The sequence below is a fragment of the Hyla sarda genome, chromosome 8 (assembly GCF_029499605.1).
Source record: "Hyla sarda isolate aHylSar1 chromosome 8, aHylSar1.hap1, whole genome shotgun sequence".
Lineage (NCBI taxonomy): Eukaryota > Metazoa > Chordata > Amphibia > Anura > Hylidae > Hyla > Hyla sarda.
In genome coordinates, this window is record NC_079196.1 from 63,423,297 (window position 1) to 63,449,429 (window position 26,133).

At 41.2% G+C, this 26,133-nt stretch overlaps 1 protein-coding gene and 1 long non-coding RNA gene across 6 annotated transcripts in view; one reads left to right on the top strand and one right to left on the bottom strand.

Annotated features, from left to right (window-relative positions):
• The window catches only part of CCDC141 (coiled-coil domain containing 141), a 290,158-nt gene that overhangs the window by 51,940 nt on the left and 212,085 nt on the right, over window positions 1-26,133 (bottom strand). For all 5 annotated transcript variants that reach the window (XM_056534334.1, XM_056534335.1, XM_056534333.1 and 2 more), the window contains 4 exons: window positions 22,298-22,459; window positions 14,405-14,581; window positions 11,686-11,811; window positions 9,616-9,804 (listed from right to left, as the gene is read on the bottom strand). In XM_056534334.1, the coding sequence (XP_056390309.1) occupies window positions 9,616-9,804; window positions 11,686-11,811; window positions 14,405-14,581; window positions 22,298-22,459 (654 nt within the window). The remainder of the gene's footprint in view (window positions 1-9,615; window positions 9,805-11,685; window positions 11,812-14,404; window positions 14,582-22,297; window positions 22,460-26,133) is intronic.
• LOC130284214 (uncharacterized) overlaps window positions 11,416-26,133 on the top strand; it is a 100,878-nt gene continuing 86,160 nt past the window's right edge. The window contains exon 1 of the long non-coding RNA XR_008846952.1: window positions 11,416-11,535. This is a non-coding gene — a long non-coding RNA (uncharacterized LOC130284214). The remainder of the gene's footprint in view (window positions 11,536-26,133) is intronic.

A 26,133-nucleotide genomic window follows, 5' to 3' on the forward strand; every position in this document is an offset into this window, starting at 1 on the left:
AATCCAAAATTACTGACTGAGTTGTGAAGTTCAAATTTCTCATGGCTCCTCCCTTGATCACATATGGTAAGTCTGTAGTCACCAAATTACCGTAGATCAGAATTAGCTTCACATAACCATATAACACCAGCATTTAAATGTATTTTCCCAGATTAGGGCAAAAATCCAACAGTCTTTCAATACACAATGTGGGATACGTGGTATTAGGGTGAGAGTGTTGTGGCTGGGTGCTCTATAAACCCAGTATTATATCAGTCACAAAAATACATACGCTATAGTGTATGCAACAATTCTTCTTTCTTTGTACAGTCATGGCCTTAATGTTGGCATGAGACCAAGATAGAGCTTTTTGGTAAAGCACATCATTCTACTGTTTACCGAAAACGGAATGAGGCCTACAAAGAAAAGAACACAGTAACTACAGTGAGATATGGTGGAGGTTCAATGATGTTTTGGGGCTGTTTTTCTGCCTCTGGCACTGGGTGCCTTGAGTGTGTGCAAGGCATCATGAAATCTGAGGATTACCAATGGATTGTGGGTCTCACTGTACAGCCCAGTGTGAAAAAGCTGGGTTTGCGTCCGAGATTTTAGGTCTTCTAGCAGGACAATGACCCCAAACATTGGGGTCATTGATGTGAATTAAAGATGGGTTATTTTGGTTTCAATAGCTCAGGTCTGCAGCTTTTGGGAGCAAAACATTCTAACTAGAGATGAGCGAACTTACAGTAAATTCGATTCGTCATGAACTTTTCCGCTCGGCAGTTGATGACTTTTCCTGCATAAATTAGTTCAGCTTTCCGGTGCTCCGGTGGGCTGGAAAAGGGGGATACAGTCGTAGGAGAGTCTTTCCTAGGACTGTATGCACCTTTTCCAGCCCACCGGAGCACCTGAAAGCTGAACTAATTTATGCAGGAAAAGTCAGCAACCGCCGAGCTGAGAAGTTCGTGACGAATCGAATTTGCTGTAAGTTCGCTCATCTCTAATTCTAACAATATATTAGTGATTTGCATAAAACTAACCACAGTAGTTGGCTTTACAGACCAGGCATAAAAGCCCTTGCAGATATAAAGAACATGTGCAATTTGGCTATTCTGTAACTTGAGCCCTGCCATGCTGGATGTGTTCCAAGTCTCAAAAAAATAAAAAAGAACATCTCTTCATAGAGTAACAATTTTATGATCTCAATTTCTGAGGCTTATAGACTTGTAATGAAGTCCCCTTTTGGGGTTATGTCACCACAGCACAACACCCGAGAAAAATGTATTAATAAATGAGGCTCTAACAGACTTCCCTCACCACAAGCCCATGTAGAAGCCATTCATTGGATAATGCAATATAGCAAGAGATTCTCATACTCCTCTTAACCCTTTAAGGACCAAGCATTTTTCTGTTTTTACACTATCGTTTTTTCCTCCTTACGTTTTAAAAATCATAACCCTTTTAATTTTGCACCTAAAAATCCATATGAGGGCTTATTTTTTGCGCCACCAATTCTACTTTGTGATGACGTCAGTCAGTTTACACAAAAATTTACGGCAAAATGGAAAAAAAATCATTGTGCGACAAAATTTAAGAAAAAACACAATTTTGTAAATTTTGGGGGCTTCCGTTTCTACGTAGTACATTTTTCGGTAAAAATGACACCTTATCTTTATTCTGTAGGTCCATACGGTTAAAATGATACCCTACTTAAATAGGTTTGATTTTGTCGTACTTCTGGAAAAAATCTTAACTACATGCACGAAAATTATACATTTAAAATTGTCCTCTTCTGACCCCTATAACTTTTTTATTTTTCCATGTACAGGGTAGTTTGAGGGATAATTTGTTTGCACCGTGATCTGAAGTTTTAATCGGTACCATTTTTATTTTGATCGGACTTCTTGATCCCTTTTTATTCCTTTTTTTATGGTATGAAAAGTTACCAAAAATACGCTATTTTGGACTTTGGAATTTTTTTGCGTGTACGCCATTGACCGTGCGGTTTAATTAATGATATATTTTTATAGTTCGGACATTTATGCACGCAGCAATACCACATATGTGTATTTTTATTATGGTTACATATTTTTAATATGGAATTTGGGAAGGGGTTAATGTGTGTTTTTAAACTTTTTTTTTTTACACTTTTAGTCCCCTTAGGGGACTTTTAGGAGGAATCATTAGATTCCTCATACAGATCATCATAAAACCACAATGATCTGTGTGCTCTGCGTTCGATTGATAAAGCCTGGCCCTGCCAGGCTGTATCATTCAGAGCCCCGAAGCCGCCGCAGCAGGAGAGGTAAGCCCCCAGGCTACCTCAGTAGTGGATGCCCCCCCCCCCCCGCGATCGCTGCAGGGGGGGCGATCCACCCCACTGGACCACCAGGCACGGGATACAGGCACCTTTAGACGCCGCTGTCAACTTTGACAGCGGCGATCTAAAGGGTTAATAACCGGCCGCGGCAATCGCCGCATGTTGGCTATTAACGCCGGCCCCAAGCTACAAGAATCAGCTGGGGGCCAGCCGTTATGGCGCTTCATACCCCGGTAACGGCCATTGAACGAGCATAGATGTCCATGGTCGTTATCAGGTTAATATCGCATTAATGGTGTATTCACTCGTACAGTACTTTGCGCATATTTGATGCGCAGAATTTTCTGCTGCAGATTTCAATGGAAACTAAATGACTGAATGCAGCTTCAAATCCTGTGCATCAAATCTGCGCAGAATACTGTACGTGTGAATAGACCCTAAGGATGTTACTTTATTTTTACTTAAAGGGTTATTCCGGTGAAAAACGTATATATATTTTTTTAAATCAACTGGGGACATTTTAGTGTAGGAGTACTTTTATAATTTCCATACTAACTCCGGTGTAAAAAAAAAAAAATTATAATCAACTGGTGCCAGAAAGTTAAACAGATTTGTAAATTACTTCTATTAAAAAATCTTAATCCTTCCTGTACTTATTAGCTGCTGAATACTACAGTGGAAATTCTTTTCCGTTTTAAACACAGAGCTGTCTGCTGACCTCACGAACACAGTGCTCTCTGCTGACATCTCTGTCCATTTTTAGGAACTGTCCAGGGTAAAAGGAAATCCCCACAGCAAACATATGCTGTTCTGGACAGTTCATATAATGCACAGAGATGTCAGCAGAGAGCACTGTGCTCATGATGTCAGCAGACAGTTCTTTGTTTCAAAAAGAAAAGAATTTCCGCTGTAGTATTCCGCAGCTAATAAGTACAGAAAGGATTAAGATTTTTTAATAGAAGTAATTTACAAATCTGTTTAGTACCCCTTTAACCCCTTAAGGACCAAGCACGTATGAGTACGTCCATGCGCCTGGGTCTTTAGGACCAGGCACGTACTCATACGTCAGTGGGAATTTCGCATCCCGCCGCGCGCCAAGCAGGGACCGGACCGGGGTGACTGCTGATATCTATCAGCAGGCACCCCGCGCAAATGCCCAGGGGGGTCATCAGACCCCCCATGTCGGCGATCGGCGCAAATCGCAAGTGAATTCACACTTGCGATTTGCGCGATTCCGGGTCATTACGGGTCTATGGTGACCCGTAATATAAGGGGGATCGCGGGTGTCTAAGACACCCACAATCCCCCTGAAGAGATAGGAGTAAGGTGGCAGGGGTGCCACCCCTCCTATCCCTGCTATTGGTGGTCTAGATGCGACCACCAATAGCAGATCGGGGCAGGGGGGTTAACTTTCGTTTTCCCCGTCCTGCCCACCCACAATTGGCGGGGCAGAACGGGGAAATGACAGAGGACCGGCGCCGGAGTCCACTTACCGATCTGCGGAGGCTGCAGGCGACGTTCGGTGTTGGAGATTGGCGGGCGGCGATGACTTGCAGCAGGCTCCCTGGATCCGACGGAAGCCGGTAAGTTGCCTAGCAACATCTGGAGGGCTGCAGTCCGAGACCACTATATAGTGGTCTTTATACTGGAGCACTACAGATGTTGCAAAACTACAACTCCCAGCATGCCCAGACAGCTGTTTGGGCATGCTGGGAGTTGTAGTTTTGCAACAGCTGGAGGGCTACAGTTTGAGACCACTATATGGTAGTCTCTGAACTATAGCCCTCCAGATCTTGCAAAACTACAACTCCTAGCATGCCCACACAACTGTTTGCTGTCTGGGCATGCAGGGATTTGTAGTTTTGCAGCATCTGGAGGGCCACAGTTTGCAGTGGTATCTATACTGTAGCTCTCCAGATGTTGCAAAACTGCAAATCCCAGCATGCTGGGAGTTGTAGTTGCGATCCCTCCAGCTGTTGCATAACTACATCTCCCAGCATGCCCTTCGGTGATCAGTACATGCTGGGAGTTGTAGTTTTGCAACAGCTGGAGGCACACTGGTTGGAAAATATTGAGTTAGATAACAGAACCTAACTGAAGGTTTTCCAACCAGTGCGCCTCCAGCTGTTGCAAAAGTACAACTCCCAGCCTGCATGGTCTGTCAGTACATGCTGGGAGTTGTAGTTTTGAAACAGCTGGAGGTTTGCCCCCCCATGTGAATGTACAGGGTACATTCACACGGGCAGGCTTACAGTAAGTTTTCTGCTTCAAGTATGAGCTGCGGCAAATTTTTTGCCGCAGCGCAAACTCCTAGCAGGGAACCCACTGTAAACCTCCGCCAGTGCGAATGTACCCTAAAAACACTACACTACACTAACACAAAAAAACACTACCATGCTGGTGTTGCCCTATACTTTTTATTTTCACAAGAGGTAAAAAGAAAAAAAGACCTCCAAAATTTGTAACGCAATTAGTACGGAAATACCCCATATGTGGGCGTAAAATGATCTGCGGACGCATAACAAGGCTCATGAGTGAGAGCGCACTATGTAACTATGTACATTTGAAGCCTAAATTGGTGATTTGCACAGGGGTGGCTAATTTTACAGCGGTTCTGACATAAACGCAAAAAAATAAATACCGACATGTGACCCCATTTTGGAAACTACACCCCTCACGGAATGTAACTAGGGGTATAGTGAGCCTTAACACCCCACAGGTGTTTGACAAATTTTCATTAAATTTGGATGGGAAAATGAAAAAAAATATTTTTTTCACTAAAATGCTGGTGTTACCCTACATTTTTCATTTTCACAAGGGAAAATAGGAAAAAAGCCACCCAAAATTTGTAACCCTATTTCTTCTGAGTAAGAAAATACCCCAAATGTGGATGTAAAGTGCTCGGCGGACGAATTACAATGCTCAGAATAGAAGGAGCGCCAATTGGGATTTTGAAGAGAAAATGTGTCCGGAATTGAAGGCCACGTGTGTTTACAAAGCCCCCATAGTGCCAGAACAATGGACCCCCCAACATGTGACCCCATTTTGGAAACTACACCCCTCACATAATGTAATAAGGGGTACAGTGAGCATTTACACCCCACAGGTGTCTGACAGATTTTTGGAACAGTGGTCCGTGAAAATGAAAAATTTAATTTTTCATTTGCTCAGCCCACTGTTCCAAAGATCTGTCAAATGCCAGTGGGGTGTAAATACTCACTGCACTCCTTATTAAATTCTGTGAGGGGTGAAGTTTCCAAAATGGGGTCACATGTGGGGGGGCCCACTGTTCTGGCACCACGGGGGGCTTTGTAAACGCACATGGCCCCTGACTACCATTCCAAACAAATTCACTCTTCAAAAGCTCAATGGCGCTCCTCCGCTTCTGAGCATTGTAGTTCGACCGCAGGGCACTTGACATCCACACATGGGGTTTTTCCATACTCAGAAGAAATGGGGTTACAAATTATGGGGGTAATTTTCTCCTATTACCCCAATTTGGGGGGGAAAATGCATTTTAGTAAAACATTTTTTTTTTCATTTACACATCCAACTTTAACAAAAAGTCGTGAAATACCTGTGAGGTGTTAAGGCTCACTGTACCCCTTGTTACGTTCCTTGAGGGGTGTAGTTTCCAAAATAGTATGCCATGTGGGTATTTTTGCTGTTCTGGCACCATAGGGGCTTCCTAAATGCGACATGCCCCCCAAAAAACCATTTCAGCAAAATTTGCTTTCCAAAAGCCAAATGTGACTCCTTCTCTTCTGAGCATAGTAGTTTGCCCGCAGAGCATTTTACGTCCTAACAGGGGGTATCTCCATACTCAGAAGAGATGGGGTTACAAATTTTGGGGGGCATTTTCTCCAATTACCCTTTATAAAAATGGTAAATTTGGGGAAAAAACTGCACTTTAGTGAAATTTTTTTTTTTTCATTTACACATCCAACTTTAACGAAAAGTCGTCAAACACCTGTGGGGTATTAAGGCTCACTGGACAACTTGTTACGTGCCTTGAGGGGTTTAATTTCCAAAATGGTATGCCATGTGTTTTTTTTTTGCTGTTCTGGCACCATAGGGGATTCCTAAATGTGACATGCCCCCCAAAAACCATTTCAGAAAAACTCACTCTCCAAAATTCCACTGTCGCTCCTTCCCTTCTGAGCCCTCTACTGCGCCCGCCGAACACTTGACATACACATATGAGGCATTTCCTTACTCGAGAGAAATTGGGTTACAAATTTTGAGAGGATTTTTCTCCTTTTACCCCTTGTAAAAATTCAAAAACTGGGTCTACAAGAACATGCGAGTGTAAAAAATGAAGATTTAGAATTTTCTCCTTCACTTTGCTGCTATTCCTGTGAAACACCTAAAGGGTTAACACACTTACTGAATGTCATTTTGAATACTTTGAGGGGTGCAGTTTTTATAAGGCTAGGTTTCCACTTTATGTTTGCATCATAAAGTTGCCATGTTTTTACTTTTGGAAGACATCAGAGGGCTTCAAAGCTCAGCAGCAATTTTCCAATTTTTCACAAAATTTTCAAAATCTGAATTTTTCATGGACCAGTTCAGGTTTGAAGTGGATTTTAAGGGTCTTCTTATTAGAAATACCCCACAAATGACCCCTTAAGGCTAGGTTTCCACTTGTTTTTTTTTCTGGCAGTTTTTGGAAAACTGCCACTGCAGTTTTTGAGCCAAAGCCAGAAGTGTATTCAAAAGGAATGGGAAATATAAAGGAATGACTTATACTTCTCCTCCCTTATGGATCCACTTTGGCTCAAAAACTGCAGTGGCAGTTTTCCAAAAACTGCCAGAAAAAAAAAACAAGACATTTTGTATTTGTGAATCAATATATAATTTATTTGGAATGTTTATTTTCCTTACAAGCAGAGAGCTTCAAAGTTAGAAAAATGCTAAATTCTCCATTTTTTTTAATCAAATTTTGGAATTTTTCACCAAGAAATTATGCAAGTATCGACAAAATTTTGCCACTAACATAAAGTAGAATATGTCACGAAAAAACTATCTCGGAATCAGAATGAAAGGTAAAAGCATCCCAGAGTTATTAATGCTTAAAGTGAAAGTGGTCAGATGTGCAAAAAACGTTCTGGTCCTAAGGTGTAAAATGTCCTGGTCCTTAAGGGGTTAAAGAGGACCTATGGTCAGTATGGCTATATATTTTCTTGACTCTCTGTACTTATCACTCAAAAGTGATAATGAGGGAGGGAACTTTATTTCACATGTGTGTAAAAGCAGGGGACAGTGAGCCTGATTCATGGATTTTCAGCCTTACATTCACACCCCCCTTCAGTCTGATTCACACCCCTTAAACCTCATATTTGCATCCCTTGCTTTATTCATTGCCCTTATATTATGCCCTATAGTCACATCATTTTTTAAATAAATTTTTATGTTCACACTCACTTCCACTATTCAGGAAAAGGTGCAGTTTGCCGACCATATTATAAAAGCCTTATATCTTGGGAACAGGAGTGGGCTTAGCAACAAAAAAAAATGTTGGAATCGGAATTTGGGTACCGGTACCTGTGCTATCTGTGTTAAAGGGGTACTCCGGTGCTTAAACATCTTATCCCCTATCCAAAGGATAGGGGATAAGATGCCTGATCCCGGGATCATGCACGCGGCACCACGTTTGTAATCAGACCCGGAGCGTGTTCGCTCCGGGTCTGATTATGGTCGACCGCAGGGCGGGCGGCGTGTGATGTCACGCCTCCGCCCCCGTGTGACGTCACGCTCCGCCCTTCAATGCAAGCCTACGGGAGGGGGCGTGATAGCTATCACACCCCCTCCCGTCGGCTTGCATTGAGGGGCGGAGCGTGACGTCACACGGGGGCAGAGGCGTGACGTCACACGCCGCCGGCCCTGCGGTCGCCGGTAATCAGTCCCAGAGCGGACACACTCTGGGCACTGATTACAAACGGGGTGCCGCGTGCATGATCCCGGGGGTCCCCAGCTGCGGGACTCCCGCGATCAGGCATCTTATCCCCTATCCTTTGGATAGGGGATAAGATGTTTAAGCACCGGAGAACCCCTTTAAAGAGTATTTGTCGCTCTAAACATGCCCAGATGAAGGTACACTAACTGAGCACACTGGTTTGTTGTACTGTTTTGAAAGGATTTAATAAAGATGGATTGTATTAACAGAGCGCTGAATGATAATCTCTTTATTTTCCACCATGTGTTACACACCCAGCCTGTGTAGATTTGTGCACATCTTCATTAGCCGAGGTGAGCTGTATCCTTGCTTGGAGAGACTTGGAATCCGTGTACTCATGGCTACAAAATTGTATAATGGTATTTATATTGACCACAAGTCCTCTTAGATCATATAAGGTGTACATATAACAATGCACTTCCAAGACTGGAGTAGCCTCCTTTTTAGGGCAATACACGAATATTTGTGTATTGAAGTGAAAAAGAGACTAGTCCAGCCTTGAAAAACATTGTTAGTGAACCATATGTGAACACCTTTGTAAATAAAGAAGCTCTTTTAAATAGATATGCCAAATGTGTAAGGTGCTAGAGTGTAACTGGAATAACTAAATACTGTGCTTTCTAGTCTAAAGCTGGCTATGCAAATAAGATGACTGAATCCTGCAATTTTGAAAGGACAAACTGACCATCTAATGTGTATGGGGGTGGCCCAATAGCAAATATTAGAGGGAAGAAGGATCAAGCAGGATGGAATTTAACATATCTCATCTTTTGTTTCCAAGCCAAATAGGCCATAAAAATTAGATACTGTGTGCAAGGTGTGGGACTACCTTACAAATAGTGGGCAATTTTAAGTTAGTAGGCAATTTTAAGTCAGCGTTGGCATGGCTAGCTGTGTGTGGTGCGGATTAGAGTGGCCTTTGGGCAAAACTAGGTGACTTTTGTAAAAGTCACGTACCATACATGAGACGAAAATGGGTAAACTAGTGAAAGCACACCAAATGGCGTGCATGCCGCAGAATGGCATCTGAACCAAATAAATTTGCTTTCTAAATGCATCGCTCACAAGAGATCTTAAGCCACAAATGTGAATGAAGTGACCAGTGTCAGTGGGTTTGCTGTGTCAGTGACATGATGGCTACATGATGATATGACATTGCCTAAAGGTAGCGATGTAAATGTTGTCTTGCTAAAAACAAGTAGTAATAACAATGGTTACAATGCTATTTAGAATTTTCATAGGGATGAGATGAACTTGAGGACCTATAAATATCCCTCGATAGTTTTGCATCAGGTTTCTTTTAACATCGGATAAAAAGTTGTTTGTCAAGCAGGGTAGTACTGAATTTTCCTTTACTTACTTCTGCCTTCATCCTGTGAAATGCCACAATTTGGATAAAAAATTCTTCATAATCTGTAATTGTGTCTTTTAACCTTTGTTGATATTGGGCAAGGTCATGAATCTTCCCAGTTTTTACATTTGTTGGTGTTCCTTCCCGAGTAAGAAGCTCTGATATCTTAACAGCTTGTTCCATTTCATCATCGAGTTTCTGGTGAGACAACAATTCATAAGAATTTACTCTCAACTACACTGCCTGTAAGGACACAGACAACATGTACTGATTTCTGTCTCCAGAACAGTAATACTCTGCTACCAGAAGTTGGACTCAACATACACCACATTGGGGCGGGATTAACCAAAACTGATGAAACCATGCCCATCAGTTGCAAGCCCCCCTCATTTAGAAAATTATACATTTTATTGTGCAGAGCGGGTGCATCCACAAGACTGATGTGACTTTTTGGCAGTTTACACGCATGCATGATAAATGCCCCCATAGTGTTTAAAGGAGTGTTTCGCGGAGTAAAAATTGTAAAGTATCTAGGGTGGCAGTATAACATGAAAAAAACCTGCACTCACCTGCCATTGATTCCCTACTGTTCTGGTTCTGCTGCTAGGAGGTTTCTTGGTTTTCATCCTGAAACATAAGTGCCTGCTCTGCCAATCAGTGGTCTCAGCAGTGACCTGCCTCAGGTAATGATTGGCTGAGCGGGCACTTCCTATGGGTCAGGATGGAGGCAAGGAAGCACTGAGAAGTGGGACCAGAAGCATCAGAATTGCACTGGTGGGGGATTGGCAGCAGATGGGTACAGGTTTTATATGTTAAAATGCCACCCTGGGCACATAAAAATTTAACATTTTCTTTCTGGAATGACCCTTTAACATGTTCCTTTTGGCTGTACAGCTTGGACAATTGGTGACATTTCAAACCACTTTTAAAGAGGACCTGTGACCAACCCAAATAAATTGATCTTTTACTGACATAAAATATCTTAGGGTGCCCTGATCACACACCTTTTTACAGTTTCTTGATATGCCCTCCTGTTCCTGACACATGAGGGTTTATAGTTTGTCTGACAATTCAGGGAATCAGTCAGATGGGCAGCAACTTAATTTAAAAAAATGGGAGTGAACATCAGGTGACGTTTTACATAAGGGATGAGTATGCTAAATACCCTCCCCCCCCCCCTCATTGTACTGTATAATCCCGCCTATCTCCTGACATTCACTCCCATTATTAAAGTCAAGTCCCACCCATCTGACTATTTCCCTAAATTATCATACAAACTATAAACCCACCTATCTTAGGATGGCAGAGGCATCTAGAGAAACTGTTAAAAGGTGTGCGATCAGGGTACTGTAATGAATGATAATGCAAATTGATTTGTGGTTGGCCACAGGTCCTCTGTAAAACAATAGCTCCTTACTGTCTCTTTGTCACCTGTCTGAAAAATCAGCACAAGTTTTGTGATTGAAATAACAGCTTGCATATGCTGAGCACTCTGTCCTATCAGAAAAAACATATAGCAAAGCTATTTTGTAACTTTGACAACGTAATAGGTTCAGATATCACAGCATACAGTAAAGTGCAAGTTGACCTGCACAGCTCTGCTCCAAAAAACAAGTGGAAACACAGCTTAATTATACTTGTCAAAAATCTTTTCTTATTGTTACGTTTAGTATATGACTCATTTCATATAAATACTAGGGAAAAGCAATTACCTATAGTGGTGACCTAAAATTAGTGCAAAACAACAATGCCCAGCATTTCCAGACAGCCTGAGGTCGGCAGGTCATGAGAGTGTCAGTTGTGTAACAGCTGGAGCTCCAGGGGTTATAGACCACCAATCTATGGCGATTGTATATTTCAGAAAACAAGCAACTAAAGATCTTCCATCTAAATGACATTTCATTAATGGAAAGAGTGGATATAGCACAGGTAATTTTACATTAAAAGTACCTGGAAGAAAAGATGTCAAACTTGTATGCTACAGAGCTGACAATCTAAAGATAATGGCAGGAATATGTGACCCCACGGTGAGGGCATCTGATCTGTAGAGAACACACATACATGGAGTTTTAGCCTTACCTGGAACTTTGCCTTGATGTTATACAGATTTTCTTGCGCATTTATAATATTCTGGGTGTCATTTTCTAGGATTAGTGAAGACAAAGGCTGGAGATCCTGTTCCAGTTCCTGTAGTCTGGTGTTAGCCTAAAAATAATGATCCAATAGTCATCCCCAAAGCAAAATGACATTGACTTGTGTTTGAAATGAATTACTGAATCTGTAAAAAATACCCTTTGCAAGCCTTTTGGTGATGGGCACATTGCTAAATATGGAGCTGCACAATATATAAGAAAAAAGGAGCTTTAATAGGGATTTGCATTAAGGTATTTTACTCCATTGTTTTTTAATTTTTTTTTATTTGATTATGCTACAGGGGCTGTAAAGTTAGTGTAGTTCATAATATAGTGTCTGTACCTGTGTGTGATGGTTTTCTCACAATTCTTCTGTAATGTTCTACCCAATAATTATCTTTAACAGCATACAAAATGATTGGTGTTTTAGATTTTTTTCGAGGTGGCAATGCGGCCGAGACCTGACTCACTAGTCAGCTGATGACAGGGAGCCTGTCTGCTTCAATGGGTGGAGGGATCGCTTGGTGGGAAAGGGATCAATCTGCAACTAATTGTATTTTTGCAACAGCAGTAGGCACCCTGATTGAAAACCTTGGGTCTTTTGAATGGATGCAGCTCATTTATGTTTCAATGGGTGGGGTAACTGATGTGTGGAAGGGAGGAAAATTGAATTATGGGATTTGTAGGCAAAGAAGGAAACTCAAACAGGAAATACCATTTCACAGAAAGATAGCCGCAATGTTACGGTAATCTCACAACATAGCCATTTAGCCCCAAGACAAGCGCAGATCTTTCCTAAGCATGTCCATTACTGTCTGGCAAGTACGTACTAAAATCACTTTATGGTGGATAACCCCTTTAAGGAAATATGGGCCCAATAATAGGAAATGTGCAACTATAAAAGTGCCAACAAAGCAAATTTTCTTAAATTATTAGTATAAGACAAACATGAGGTTCATCAGGCTCCATTCACACTAATGTCATGATTCCTGTCTATAATGGAAACCATGACTCAATGCCTGATCAGTTACACTAACAGATTCCACGAGCACCTGTTGGCCCCTACCGATGCACTGACTAATGGAGTCTCCAATGACAATGTGAACAGAGCCTAATTATATACCGTAATCATTTACGATATAGTATAACAGTTTTTTTTATATAATAATAATACTAAGAAGAAACATAGACAGTAAAATGCCATTACTTGGACCAGAAAGTTACTGAATTGTCTGTTATTTTGGATTATTATAATTAGGGATTTTGCATAGATATAAAATTCAGCAGAAAGGCTATGTTTTGGGGTTTAGTTTTAGACAAAATATACACAAAAAAAAACTTTTTTGTCTCTAAAAAGCCAAAAAAGCATTTTTTTCTAACTGAATTGATTAAACTCAATTGGCAAATATTAGTCAGTTCATATAAAGTTTAATTTTAAATTTATAATTATTACAGACCTAATAAGTACATAGTACTTTTTTGGGCCATTCTCATCCTCAAAAAAGTCTGCTTTATGGAAATTTTTCACACTTTTTTGGTCTGTTCTCCAAAATAAAAAAAAAATTTAAAACCCTGAAAAGGCCTCAAATACATTCCATATGGCAGTAAAAATGTCTGAAAGTAAGGGACTCCTTTTGCTGTAAAAAATGTGTGTGTAAATTGTCACAACGGTAGAAAAGTTTTAGAAAAATGGCCCAGATTTATTAGACCAGTTTAATTTTCAGACAGTGAAAACCTAGATGGACACTTTTCAAATACAGCAGATTTATCACAGTGTATCAGGTATATTGATAAATGTGGCACATCTTAAGACCAACTTTTAGTTGTTGCAAATCGTGGCAGAATTTGTGCCAGATTGTGGCGCATTTTATGGCACATCTAAAGTCACTGCCCTTTACCTAAATCCACACCCCATTTACTGAGGCCACACCCATATCCCTGATCTGGCAGGAAAGTGCTTACAGAGTGTAAAAAGCCTGTCATTATAGTACTGTAGGTCATGTGCACAATATTTTGGCACATTTGCAATAGTAAATCTAGGACAATATATGAGTTGATTTTCATCACTCGATATGTTGCTTTTTGGTCTTATTAAATTCTATATTGTTTAGCAGTTCAGTGCTGGAAACAAATGCTCAAATGTTCTAGATTTTGCAATAAAGGAAATTCACTGTATATCTCTCCAGTAGGCTATACATTCCTATATATTTTTTATATGTATGATTTTAAGTTAATTGGAACAAGATTCACAGTTACTTCAACCTGCGCGCACCCCTACAGGGAAGAGGGGTCATGAAGATTGTGGTTGTTGACATATGGAAGTCCATACAGTCTGTTAGAGGCCTACAGTGGGAAAGATGATCTCCATGTACATCCACATCTATGTAGCAGTCTGTATAGACAGACAAATGTCTGTAAACCTTTCAACAATACTGTGAGCTTGCTGAAGCTAGAGAACATATGTTCTACAGTGTATGAGTTCTGCCATCTGAACATGGTAACTGGATGGTATCAGAGGAATGCTTCTGGACATAAGGTACAACGCAGTAAGGAAGACATTTATCCACCCATCATATCATATACTACAAATAACGTGTGACGTTATACAGGAGGATCAATAGGAGAATTTATACATAAAAGATCTGTATTCAACATTATATCCATACCAGTCTTAGCTGATCTTTAATTGTTCTCCATTGGTATTTAGAAGAATGTATTTGGTTGACATGTTGCCTCCAGGTTGACCATAAGTTTGTTATCTCAGCTTTTTCCTTATTTAAAGTTGCCATCGTCTGCTCCACCTTTCGAATGTGTTTGTCCTTCAGAATCATGTTCTTGTTCATCTGTAGGCCAAATAAGACTGCATTGATTTGATAGTAACAGAGATTTATGCTCTCAGCTTCACTTGATCATGTTTTTAAATAAAATGGATAAGACCGATGCAAATGCAATTATCGTAATAAATCTACTTCAGATGTAACAAAATTGTAAACATATCAAATTTATATTCATTTCTACAATAATTTGGAAAAATGATTTTTTGCCCTTAAATACTTAAGACTCTTACATTAAACTTCATGCACACAACTATGTCATGGATCTGTGTTCTACAGATCCTGAATATGATTCTTATAGATATTTATGTGCTTATACTGTACCTCTGCGAAACTCAGATTTTACATAAACGTACAGTATTATGCAATGCTCCAACGCATGCTGTATTTTACACACATTCTTCCCAGAAGCCACAAAAATAATAGGGTGCCAGATACATTGCACAATAGAAACCAACAGTGCCCTATAGACTGCATAGAATTTTTAAAGGGTCCATCGTGGTGTCTGTCATTATTAAAGGAAGAAAAAGTCTTGAAATCTGAGAATGGAATCAGCCCCCAATGCAGGTGTGAACTGAAGCAGGCCATATGCATTACATTGCTTTTAGAGAGCACCCTAAGTTCTACAGGACTGGCTGACCATCTAATGTGTAATGAGGGTCTTATGACTGTCCCTCAATATCTTCTGGATCTCAACTGTCCAGTCCTTTCTAGGAGGTCGGCCAATGCCAACAGAATCTAGCAGCGGCTTTCGCCCCAATTTTTTTTTTAAATGACAGTAATGTTTTAGGATGAAAGTTGACTAAAGGCAGATTAAAGTTGGCTTAACCTGCTGTTTGTGGTGTGATCAGCCAACCATATAATGTGTATGGGGCCCCAAGAGTCTTGCACCAGACGAGAGGAGCATGTTGGATTTCATCATGCCAATTCCCTTGGTTTTTGGGTAGATATGCCAGAGGTGTCTGGCAGCAGTTTTTTCACGTCTTACTGCTTAAAATACAAGCTGGCCATGTATGAGTATGGGGGATTAAGAGAGACAGCACACAGTTAAATGAGTGTTAAGCTGGCAACATACGAAAACATAAAACCAGTTTTAGGCTAAGTTTCCACTTGTTTTTTTTTTCTGGCAGTTTTTGGAATACTGCCATTGTAGTTTTTGAGCCAAAGTCAGAAGTGGATCCATTTGGGAAGAGAAGTATAAGCCTTTATATGTCCTATTCCTTTTGAATACATTTCTGGCTTTGGCTCAAAAACTGTAGTGGCAGATATCCAAAAACTGCTAGAAAAAAAATGTGGAAACTTAGCCTAATCAAAGCAAAGATAACTACCAAATTTTGGCTGCTTCTCTAACTTCTGACTTACTATGTACAAACATTGTTTATGCAGTGTGGGGACATTTTAGTGTAGGAGTACTTTTATAATTTCCATACTAACTCCGGTGTAAAAAAAAAAAAAAAAAATGTATCGACTGGTGCCAGAAAGTTAAACAGAATTGTAAATTACTTCTATTAAAAAGTCTTAATCCTTCCAGTACTTATTAGCGGCTGTAAACTACAGAGGAAATTCTTTTCTTTTGGGATTTCCTTTCTGTCACAACCACAGTGCTCTGTACTGACACCTCTGTCCATTTTAGGAACTATCCAGAGCAGCATATGTTTGCTATGGGGATTTTCTCCTGCTCTGGGCAGTTCCTGGCATGGACACAGGTGTCAGCAGAGAGCACTGTGGTTGTGACATAATAGAAACCCTCCCCCAAAAAGGGATTCTCATAGTGCTTTATCCCCCTCATATTTTAACCCCTTAAGGACACATGACGTTCTCATACGTCTCCATTTCCGAGTCCTTAAGGACACATGACGTATGAGAACGTCATGTGTTTTACCGGCCCCCCGCAACCATCTGGAGCGGAGCCAGTGCCCGATGCCTGCTGAAATCGTTCAGCAGGCATCGGGGCATATCGCCCAGGGGGGTCATTATGACCCCCCATGTCGGCAATGGCCGCAGATCGCTGGACAATTCAGTCCAGCGATCTGCGGCGGATTCCGGGTCAATCGGGTCTCCAGTGACCCGGTGACCCGGAATTATTGGCTGATCGGGGCCGTCTCTGACAGCCAGAGCCAGCAGGGGTGAGGTGGCACTGGTGCCACCTCACGATCGCCCTGATTCGTCGGCCGGATTACCCCTATGCAAGTCCCTAATTTAGGCCTCAAATGCGCATGGCGCTCTCACTTTGGAGCCCTGTCGTATTTCAAGGCAACAGTTTAGGGCCACATATGGGGTATCGCCGTACTCGGGAGAATTTGCCTAACAAATTTTGGGGGGTATTTTCTGCTATTACCCTTTTAAAAAATGTAAAATTTTTGGGAAAACAAGCATTTTAGGTAAAAAAAAATATATATTTTTTTTACATATGCAAAAGTCGTGAAACACCTGTAGGGTATTAAGGTTCAAATTAGCCCTTGTTACGTTCCCCGAGGGGTCTAGTTTCCAAAATGGTATGCCATGTGTTTTTTTTTTGCTGTCCTGGCACCATAGGGGCTTCCTAAATGCGGCATGCCCCCAGAGCAAAATTCGCTTTCAAAAAGCCAAATGTGACTCCTTCTCTTCTGAGACCTGTAGTGCGCCAGCAGAGCACTTTTCACCCCCATATGGGGTGTTTTCTGAATCGGGAGAAATTGGGCTTCAAATTTTGGGGGGTATTTTCTGCTATTACCCTTTTTAAAAATGTAAACATTTTGGGAAAACAAGCATTTTAGGTAAAAAAAAAAATTTTTTTTTTTACATATGCAAAAGTCGTGAAACACCTGTAGGGCATTAAGGTTCACGTTACCCCTTGTTATGTTCCCCGAGGGGTCTAGTTTCCAAAATGGTATGCCATGTGTTTTTTTTTTGCTGTTCTGGCACCATAGGGGCTTCCTAAATGCGGCATACCCCCAGAGCAAAATTTGCTTTCAAAAAGCCAAATGTGACTCCTTCTCTTCTGAGACCTGTAGTGCGCCAGCAGAGCTTTTTTCACCCCCATGCGAGGTGTTTTCTGTATCGGGAGAAATTGGGCTTCAAATTTTGGGGGGTATTTTCTGCTATTACCCTTTTTAAAAATGTAAAATTTTTGGGAAACCAAGCATTTTAGGTAAAAAATATATATATATTTTTTTACATATGCAAAAGTCGTGAATCACCTGTAGGGTATTAAGGTTCACTTTACCCCTTGTTACGTTCCCTGAGGGGTCTAGTTTCCGAAATGGTATGCCATGTGGTTTTTTTTGCTGTCCTGGCACCATAGGGGCTTCCTAAATGCGGCATGCCCCCCAAAAACCATTTGTCGCTCCTTCTCTTCTGAGCCCTCTACTGCGCCCGCCGAACAATTAACATAGACATATGAGGTATGTGCTCTCAATTTCTCGAGAGAAATTGGGTTTCAAATACAAGTAAAAATTTTCTCCTTTTTACCCCTTGCAAAAATTCAAAAATTGGGTCTACAAGAACATGCGAGTGTAAAAAATGAAGATTTTGAATTTTCTCCTTCACTTTGCTGCTATTCCTGTGAAACACCTAAAGGGTTAATACACTTACTGAATGTCATTTTGAATACTTTGGGGGTGTAGTTTTTATAATGGGGTCTTTTATAGGGTATTTCTAATATGAAGACCCTTCAAATCCACTTCAAAACTGAACTGGTCCATGAAAAATAGTGAGTTTGAAAATTTTGTGAAAAATTTCAAAATTGCTGCTGAACTTTGAAGCCCTCTGGTGTCTTCCAAAAGTAAAAACTCATAAATTTTATGATGCAAACATAAAGTAGACATATTGTATATGTGAACCCCAAAAAATATATTTTAAATATCCATTTTCCTTACAAGCAGAGAGCTTCAAAGGTAGAAAAATGCAAAATTTTCATTTTTTTCATCAAATTTGGGGATTTTTCACCAAGAAAGGATGCAAGTTACCATAAAATTTTACCACTAAGTTTAAGTAGAATATGTCACGAAAAAACAATCTCGGAATCAGAATGATAACTAAAAGCATTCCAGAGTTATTAATGTTTAAAGTGACAGTGGTCAGAATTGCAAAAAACGCTCCGGTCCTTAAGGTATAAAATGGCCTGGTCCTTAAGGGGTAAATGTAGGACTTCTAAATTGACCTTTTTTGATTGTTTTTAACATATCTGATTTGGTGTCTTTAGAGTTGGTGTAATAAGGTTCATTATGCTTCACAGAATTTCGGGACTGTTTTCATCCTTACGTTTGCCAATTTTTCCTGCTTTTGTTACAGTTCCCTTGCTGACTTCATATATAGTCTATATATAGTCTACATATAGTCATTGTGGTAAATGTTGGCACCCCTGAAATTTTTCTAGAAAATTAATTATTTTTCACAGAGAAGGATTGCATTAACACATGTTTTGCTATACACATGTTTATTCCCTTTGTGTGAATCGAAACAAAACCAAAAAAGGGAGGAAAAAAAGCAAACAGGACATAATGTCACCAAACTCCAAAAATGGGCTAAACAAAATTATTGGCACCCTTAACCTAATATTTGGTTGCACACCCTTTGGAAAAAATAACTGAAATCAGTCGCTTACTATGCTTCTTACACCTCTCAGCCGGAATGTTGAACCACTCTTCCTTTGCAAACTGCTCCAGGTCTCTCTTATTGGAGGGAGCCTTTTCCCAACAGCAATTTTAAGATCTCTCCACAGGTGTTCAATGGGATTTAGATCTGGACTCATTGCTGCCACTTCAGAACTCTCCAGTGCTTTGTTGCCATCCATTTCTGGGTGCTTTTTTACATATGTTTGGTGTCATTGTCCTGCTGGAAGACTCAAGATCTCAGATGCAAACCCAGCTTTCTGACACTGGGCTGTACAATGCGATTGAAAATCCGTTTGTAATCCTCAGATTTCATGATGCCTTGCACACATTCAAGGCACCCAGTGCCAGAGGCAGCAAAACAACCCTAAAACATTACTGAACCTCCACCATATTTCACTGTAGGTACTGTGTTCTTTTAGGCCCCATTCCGTTTTCGGTAAACAGTAGAATGATGTGCTTTACCAAAAAGCTCTATCTTGGTCTCATCTGTCCACAAGACATTTTCTAAGATGGATTTTGGCTTACTCAAGTTCATTATGGCAAAATGTAGTTTTGCTTTTTTATGTCTCTGTGTCAGCAGTGGGGTCCTCCTGGGTCTCCTGCCATAGCATTTCATTTCATTTAAATGTCGACGGATAGTTCGCAATGACACTGATGCTCCTCGAGCCTGCAGGACAGTTTGAATACCTTTGGAACTTGTTTGGGGCTGCTTATCCACCATCTAGATTACCCTGCGTTGACACCTTTCATCAATTTTTCTCTTCCGTCCACGCCCAGGGAGATTAGCTACAGTGCCATGGGTTGCAAACTGCTTGATAATGTTGTGCACTGTGGACAAAGGCAAATCTAGATCTCTGGAGATGGACTTGTAACCTTGAGATTGTTGATATTTTTCTGCAATTTTGGTTCTCAAGTCCTCAGACAGTTCTCTTCTCCTCTTTCTGTTGTCCATGGTTAGTGTGGCACACACAGACACACAATGCAAAGACTAAGTGAACTACTCTCCATTTTATCTGCTTTCAGGTGTGATTTTTATATTGCCCACACCTGTTACTTGCCCCAGGTGAGTTAAACCCCTTAACGACCACGGACGTAAATGTACGTCCTGGTTTGGCGAGACTTCCCACACCAGGACGTACATTTACGTCCTGTGTATGACCGCAAGCATCGAAACGGTCGACATCCACGATCGCGCGGACGTCCGCCATTAACCCCTCAGATGCCATGATCAATACAGATCACGGCATCTGTGGCAGTGCGGCACTTTGAATGGATGATCGGATCACAGCGCTGCCGTGGCGATCCGATCCGATCATCCAGCATGGCGGCCGGAGGTCCCCTCACCTTGCACCGGCCGTCTCCCAGGGTCTTCTGCTCTGGTCTGAGATCGAGCAGGCCAGAGCAGAAGATCACTGATAATACTGAGCAGTGCTATGTCCTATACATAGCACTGCACAGTATTAGCAATCAAATGATTGCTATGAATAGTCCCCTATGGAGACATAAAAAGTGTAAAGTAAAAGTTGAAAAATGTAAAAACAAAAAGCAAAAAAAAAGTGAAAAATCCCCAATAAAAATGAAAATTGTCAGTTTTTCCCATTTTAACCCCAAAAAGCGTAAACATTTTTTTTTATAAACATATTTGGTATCGCCGCATGCATAAATGTCCGTGCTATCAATATATAATGTTAATTATCCCGTACGGTGAATGGCGTAAAAGTAAAAAATAAAAAAAAATCAAAAAATGCAGCTTTTTTGTCACATTTTATAAAAAAAAATTTAATAAAAATGATCTAAAAGTTTTATATATCCAAATGTGGTATCAATAAAAAGTACAGATGACGGCGCAAAAAATTAGCCCTTATAATGTCCTATATATGGAAAAATGAAAAAGTTATAGCTTGTCAAAATAGGGCGATTTTAGATTACTGATTTTGTACAAAAATTTTTTGATTTTTTTTTAAGCAGTACAAAAATATAAAAGTATCTAGCCATGGGTATCATTTTAATCGTATTGACCCACAGAATAAAGAACACATGTCATTTTTACCATAAAGTGTATAGTGTGAAAACAAAACCCTCCAAAATGTGCAAAATTGTGGTTTTCATTTAAATTTCCTCCCTAAAAAATTTTGTTTGGGTTCGCCGTACAGTTTATGGTAAAATGAGAGTTTTCATTACAAAGAACAATTGGTCACGCAAAAAACAAGCACTTATATGGGTCTGTAGATGGAAATATAAAGGAGTTATGGATTTTAGAAGGCGAGGAGGATAAAACAAAAAAGCAAAAATAAAATTGGCCTGGTCCTTAAGGTTAAAATGGACTTGGTCCTTACGGGGTTAAAGGAGCATCACATGCTTGAAACAATCTTATTTTTCCACAATTTTAAAAGGGTGCCAATAATTTTGTGAAGACCATTTTTGGAGTTTGGTGACATTATGTGCAATTTGCTTTTTTTCCTCCCTTTTTTTGGTTTAGTTCCAATACACACAAAGGGAATCACACAAAGGGAATAAGCATGTGTATAGCAAAACATGTGTTACTGCAATCCTTTTCTGTGAGAAATACTTAATTTTCTAGAAAAACTTCAGGGGTGCCAACATTTACAGCCAAGACTGTGTGTATATATATATATATATATATATATATATATATATATATACACACACACACACACACACACACACTTATATGCCCTTGAGAGGCACCATTGTAACAAGATACTTTACCTTTAATGCTATTGCTGTTATACTTTAGCTATTTCAGTTTAGGTGGCTTGAGATTCATTATTTGAAGAATTTAAATCGGAGGAGGTTCTAGAGGTTGGACCCCCACTGATCGTAAAGGGGTATTCCAGGCAAAAACTTTTTTTTTTATATATCAACTGGCTCCGGAAAGTTAAACAGATTTGTAAATTACTTCTATTAAAAAATCTTAATCCTTTCAATCTGTTTAATTTTCCGGAGCCAGTTGATATATAAAAAAAAGTTTTGGCCTGGAATACCCCTTTAAAGAAATGGCAAGATATGCTTCCACTTTAGGTAGGAATTAGCCTTTAATACATTTCTTTTAAGTGCTTTTCAATTTAGTATCTATTTGACATCAGTGTCTATAAAGCACTTTACTCACCATTTTTATGATGTTCAAACAATTTTGTCCCATATCTTGAACAGAGAAAAGTTCATCCAGCACGCTCTGAATTTGTGTGTCTGCTATCTCCAGCGTGGCTGTGGATACTTCTTTTGGCTGGTATCCATATGCTTCCTTTAGATTTTGGATGTGGGAATCCAGCTTAATAGATCAATATAACTTTATTAGACATGTAAACAGTGTTGTTAACAAAGAAAGTAAAAACCAAACAAAAAAGACCCAAAACAGTTGCACCGAAACCTATAGCCCTCACAACCATGAGATGGAGATACTCACTTCAGGCAGGAAACCAGATACAACCATTCATGGCGGTGCTAGAACAATAAACAGGAATCAATAATGTACAAACTGTAGAAAAGGACAGGCGTCCTGCACTCACGGCGTAAGATCTGGTTATTCAGCTCCCATCTCAGGCCGCTCCTCCGGTAGAGAAATCAGGACAGCATGGGGCGCTCAGAGGTGACTGCCGGCGGTTTCACGCACATGAGTCGTTAATTTCTAACGATAATTTGTTTTCCCTTAGACCTAACAGTAGCACAGATGGGGTATTCCACCCCCCGCGAACTGGTTAGCACAGATGGAAGTTTTATTGAACCTAATTAAACAATCAGTGAAAACACACCCACAACACCCTGTATAAGTAAGAGGATCACCCTCTGTCCCATTGTGTAGTAACAAGAAGAACTAAAGGCAAAGAATAGAAAATAATAACTTAACTAGGGAGGGAAAGTTGTGCTACTGTTAGGACTAAGGGAAAACAAATTATCGTTAGAAATTAACGATTCCCTTACTTCCTAACCAGTAGCACAGATGGGGAAATGGCAAGCAGAAATCCTATGAGGAAGGGCTCTCATGCCTGACGGCAGATAATACTGTCCGTCCAAATGAGGAGAAATCGGCCAATCTACTGTCAAGTCTGTAGTGGGTGATAAATGTGGAGAGTGAACTCCAGGAAGCAGCTTTGCATATATGTTCCAAGGGAACAAGACTCCTCTCCGCAAAGGAGGTAGATACAGACCTGGTGGAATGAGCTTTTACAAACTCAGGAGGCTCCTTACCTTGGGATACCATGGAAATACGAATGGCATCCTTTACCCATCTACTGATGGAGGGCTTTGAAGCTTTAAGACCTCTCTTGGGTCCTGAAAAGAGAATTAGCAGATTTTCATCCTTCCTAAACTCCAAAGATCTTTTTATATAGATCTGGAGGCATCTCGAGATATCTAGGCAATGAAGAGCACTATCTTCATTGGAGGATGGAGGAGGAGAAAATACTGGCAGGGATATAACTTGATTAATATTTTGGAATGATGGAACTTTAGGTATAAAGGATGGCATAAATCTGAGTAACACTCGATCTGGCAAAAATTTAGTATATGGTTCAAGTGCCGAGAGCGCTTGAAGTTCCCCAATCCTGGCTGATGTGATTGCCAGTAAAAAAGTTATTTTAATGGTAACAAATTTCATGTCCACCTCCTCCAAGGGCTCAAAGGGGGGAGATGCCAACCCATTGAGCACCAACGATAAGTCCCATGCTGGGACAGGTTGTATAATTGTAGGTTTTAACCTTGAGGATCCCCTCAAGAATGTTTTGACTAGTGGGTCTTGAGACAATGGTTTATTGAGAAAGGCAGAGATGGCTGATACCTGAACTCTGAGTGTGGAAGGAGATAGATTCTTGTCTAATCCCTCCTGGAGAAAGTTGAGGATTGTGGCAACAGCTGGATTCTGTCCAGGTAGTTGTTTCTTGGAGCACCAAGACTGAAAAGTTGTCCAAATTCTTTTATAGGCTCTGTTAGTGGACTCCGCTCTGGAATGCGAGAGGGTATTCAAGACCGCACTAAAAAGCCCTTCTAGATGTGGAAGGGACTGGTCAACCTCCAGGCTGTCAGGTTGAACATTTGAAGATTTGAGCTGCTGTGAGTGTCCCCCGACACTAGTGCTTGCTCTGGGGGAAGCCTCCAGAATTGTCCCCGACTCATTTGCAAGAGTTGGGTAAACCAAGCTCTCTTGGGCCAAAATGGAATTATGGCTATGACAGAGGCTTGGTCCTGCCTGATTTTCATCAATACCCTTGGGATCAAGGAAATTGGAGGGAAGATGTAGGCCAGCCTGAACCTCCATGGGATTGAGAGAGCATCGATTGCTACTGGGTTGTCTTCCCTGTACAGGGAGCAAAATCTCACCACTTTGGTGTTGAACCTCGTTGCCATAAGATCTATTTCCGGCATACCCCACCTGCGTGTTATTTGTTTGAATATCTCTGGATGGAGAGACCATTCTCCAGTTGAAAGTCCTCTGCTCAGGCGTTCGGCGATCACATTGAGAGATCCCCGAATGTGAACTGCCGACAGATGGGTTAGGTTCCTCTCTGCCCAATCCAAGATCAGACCCACCTCTCTGAGGAGGCTTTGTGATCGAGTGCCTCCCTGCTTGTTGATGTACAATACAGCAATCATGCTGTCGGATTGGATCTTTACTGCTTTCCCTTGAAGAAGAGAAGCAAAGTGGAGGAGTGCTAATCTGATGGCTCGAATCTCGAGGAGATTGGAGGTTAACCCTCTCTCCTGTGGAGACCAAGATCCTCGCACTGACAGATCCAAGAGATGCGCTCCCCAACCTACAAGGGACGCGTCGGTGGTAAGTATGATGCAAGAGGGTTGGATCATTGACTTGCCGTCCTCGAGGTGAGACCACCATCTGAGAGAGGACCGGACTCGATAAGACAGGGAGTGGCACTTGTTTAGGCCCGAGGGCCTGAGATTCCATGTGGCGAGCACCTCTGATTGAAGAGGGCGTAGATGCCAAAGAGCCCAAGGAACCGCATCCACGGTAGCGGACATAAGTCCCAACATCCGCATGAGAGTGTGAATGGATACTCTCCGGGGTACAGAGAGAAAAAGGACCGATTCTTGAACCCGAGATTTCCTCTTGGGAGAGAGGTAAAGTGTCATGGAGATTGAGTCGACTATGAAGCCGAGGAACCTCACTGAGGTCGTTGGGAGGAAATTGGATTTGGCTCAATTGACTATCCATCCAAACTGGTGAAGGAAGGATACTGCTAGTTGCAGATGTTGGGACAGGATCGCAGAAGAAGGAGCTCTGAGGAGCCAATCGTCTAGGTAGGGAACAATGCTGAGCCCCTGCAGCCTTAGAGCGGCAACTACCGCTACCACCACTTTGGTAAATGTGTGTGGGGCCGAAGAAATTCCAAACGGGAGGGCTACAAACTGGAGGTGTTTTAGAACTCCCCCTACCTGAACTGCGATCCTTAGATACTTTCTGGATACCGGATGAATAGGAATATGAAGGTAAGCATCCTTTAGATCCAGAGTAGCCAGGTAATCCCCTGGCGAGATGAGGTTGACCACAGATTGAATAGTTTCCATACGAAAGCGTTTGTGCTTTACATACTGATTGAGATATCTCAGATCTATAATCATCCGCCAGTCTCCTGTTACCTTGGGAACTAGGAAGACTGGAGAATAAATTCCTGACCCCCGCTCTGCAAGAGGAACTTCCTCTAAGGCATTCTTCTGGATGTATTCCAGAATGTAAGTTTCTAGTGCCCCCTGTTTGATTGGTGAAAGAACTCTTGTCTCCACATAATTGGTTGGGGGAATTGATTCGAGGTCTATCGAATAACCATCCGAGATTAATCTCAGGACCCAAGGGTCTTGAATGTGGAGGGACCAGGCGCTTAAAAAATGGTGAAGACGACCACCAACTGGAATCTGGGGGGCAGGATGGGAAACTGGAAAGGTCACCTCGGCAAGGAACCCAGAGCTTCGTAGAAGCCCGCAGTCAGAGCTTTC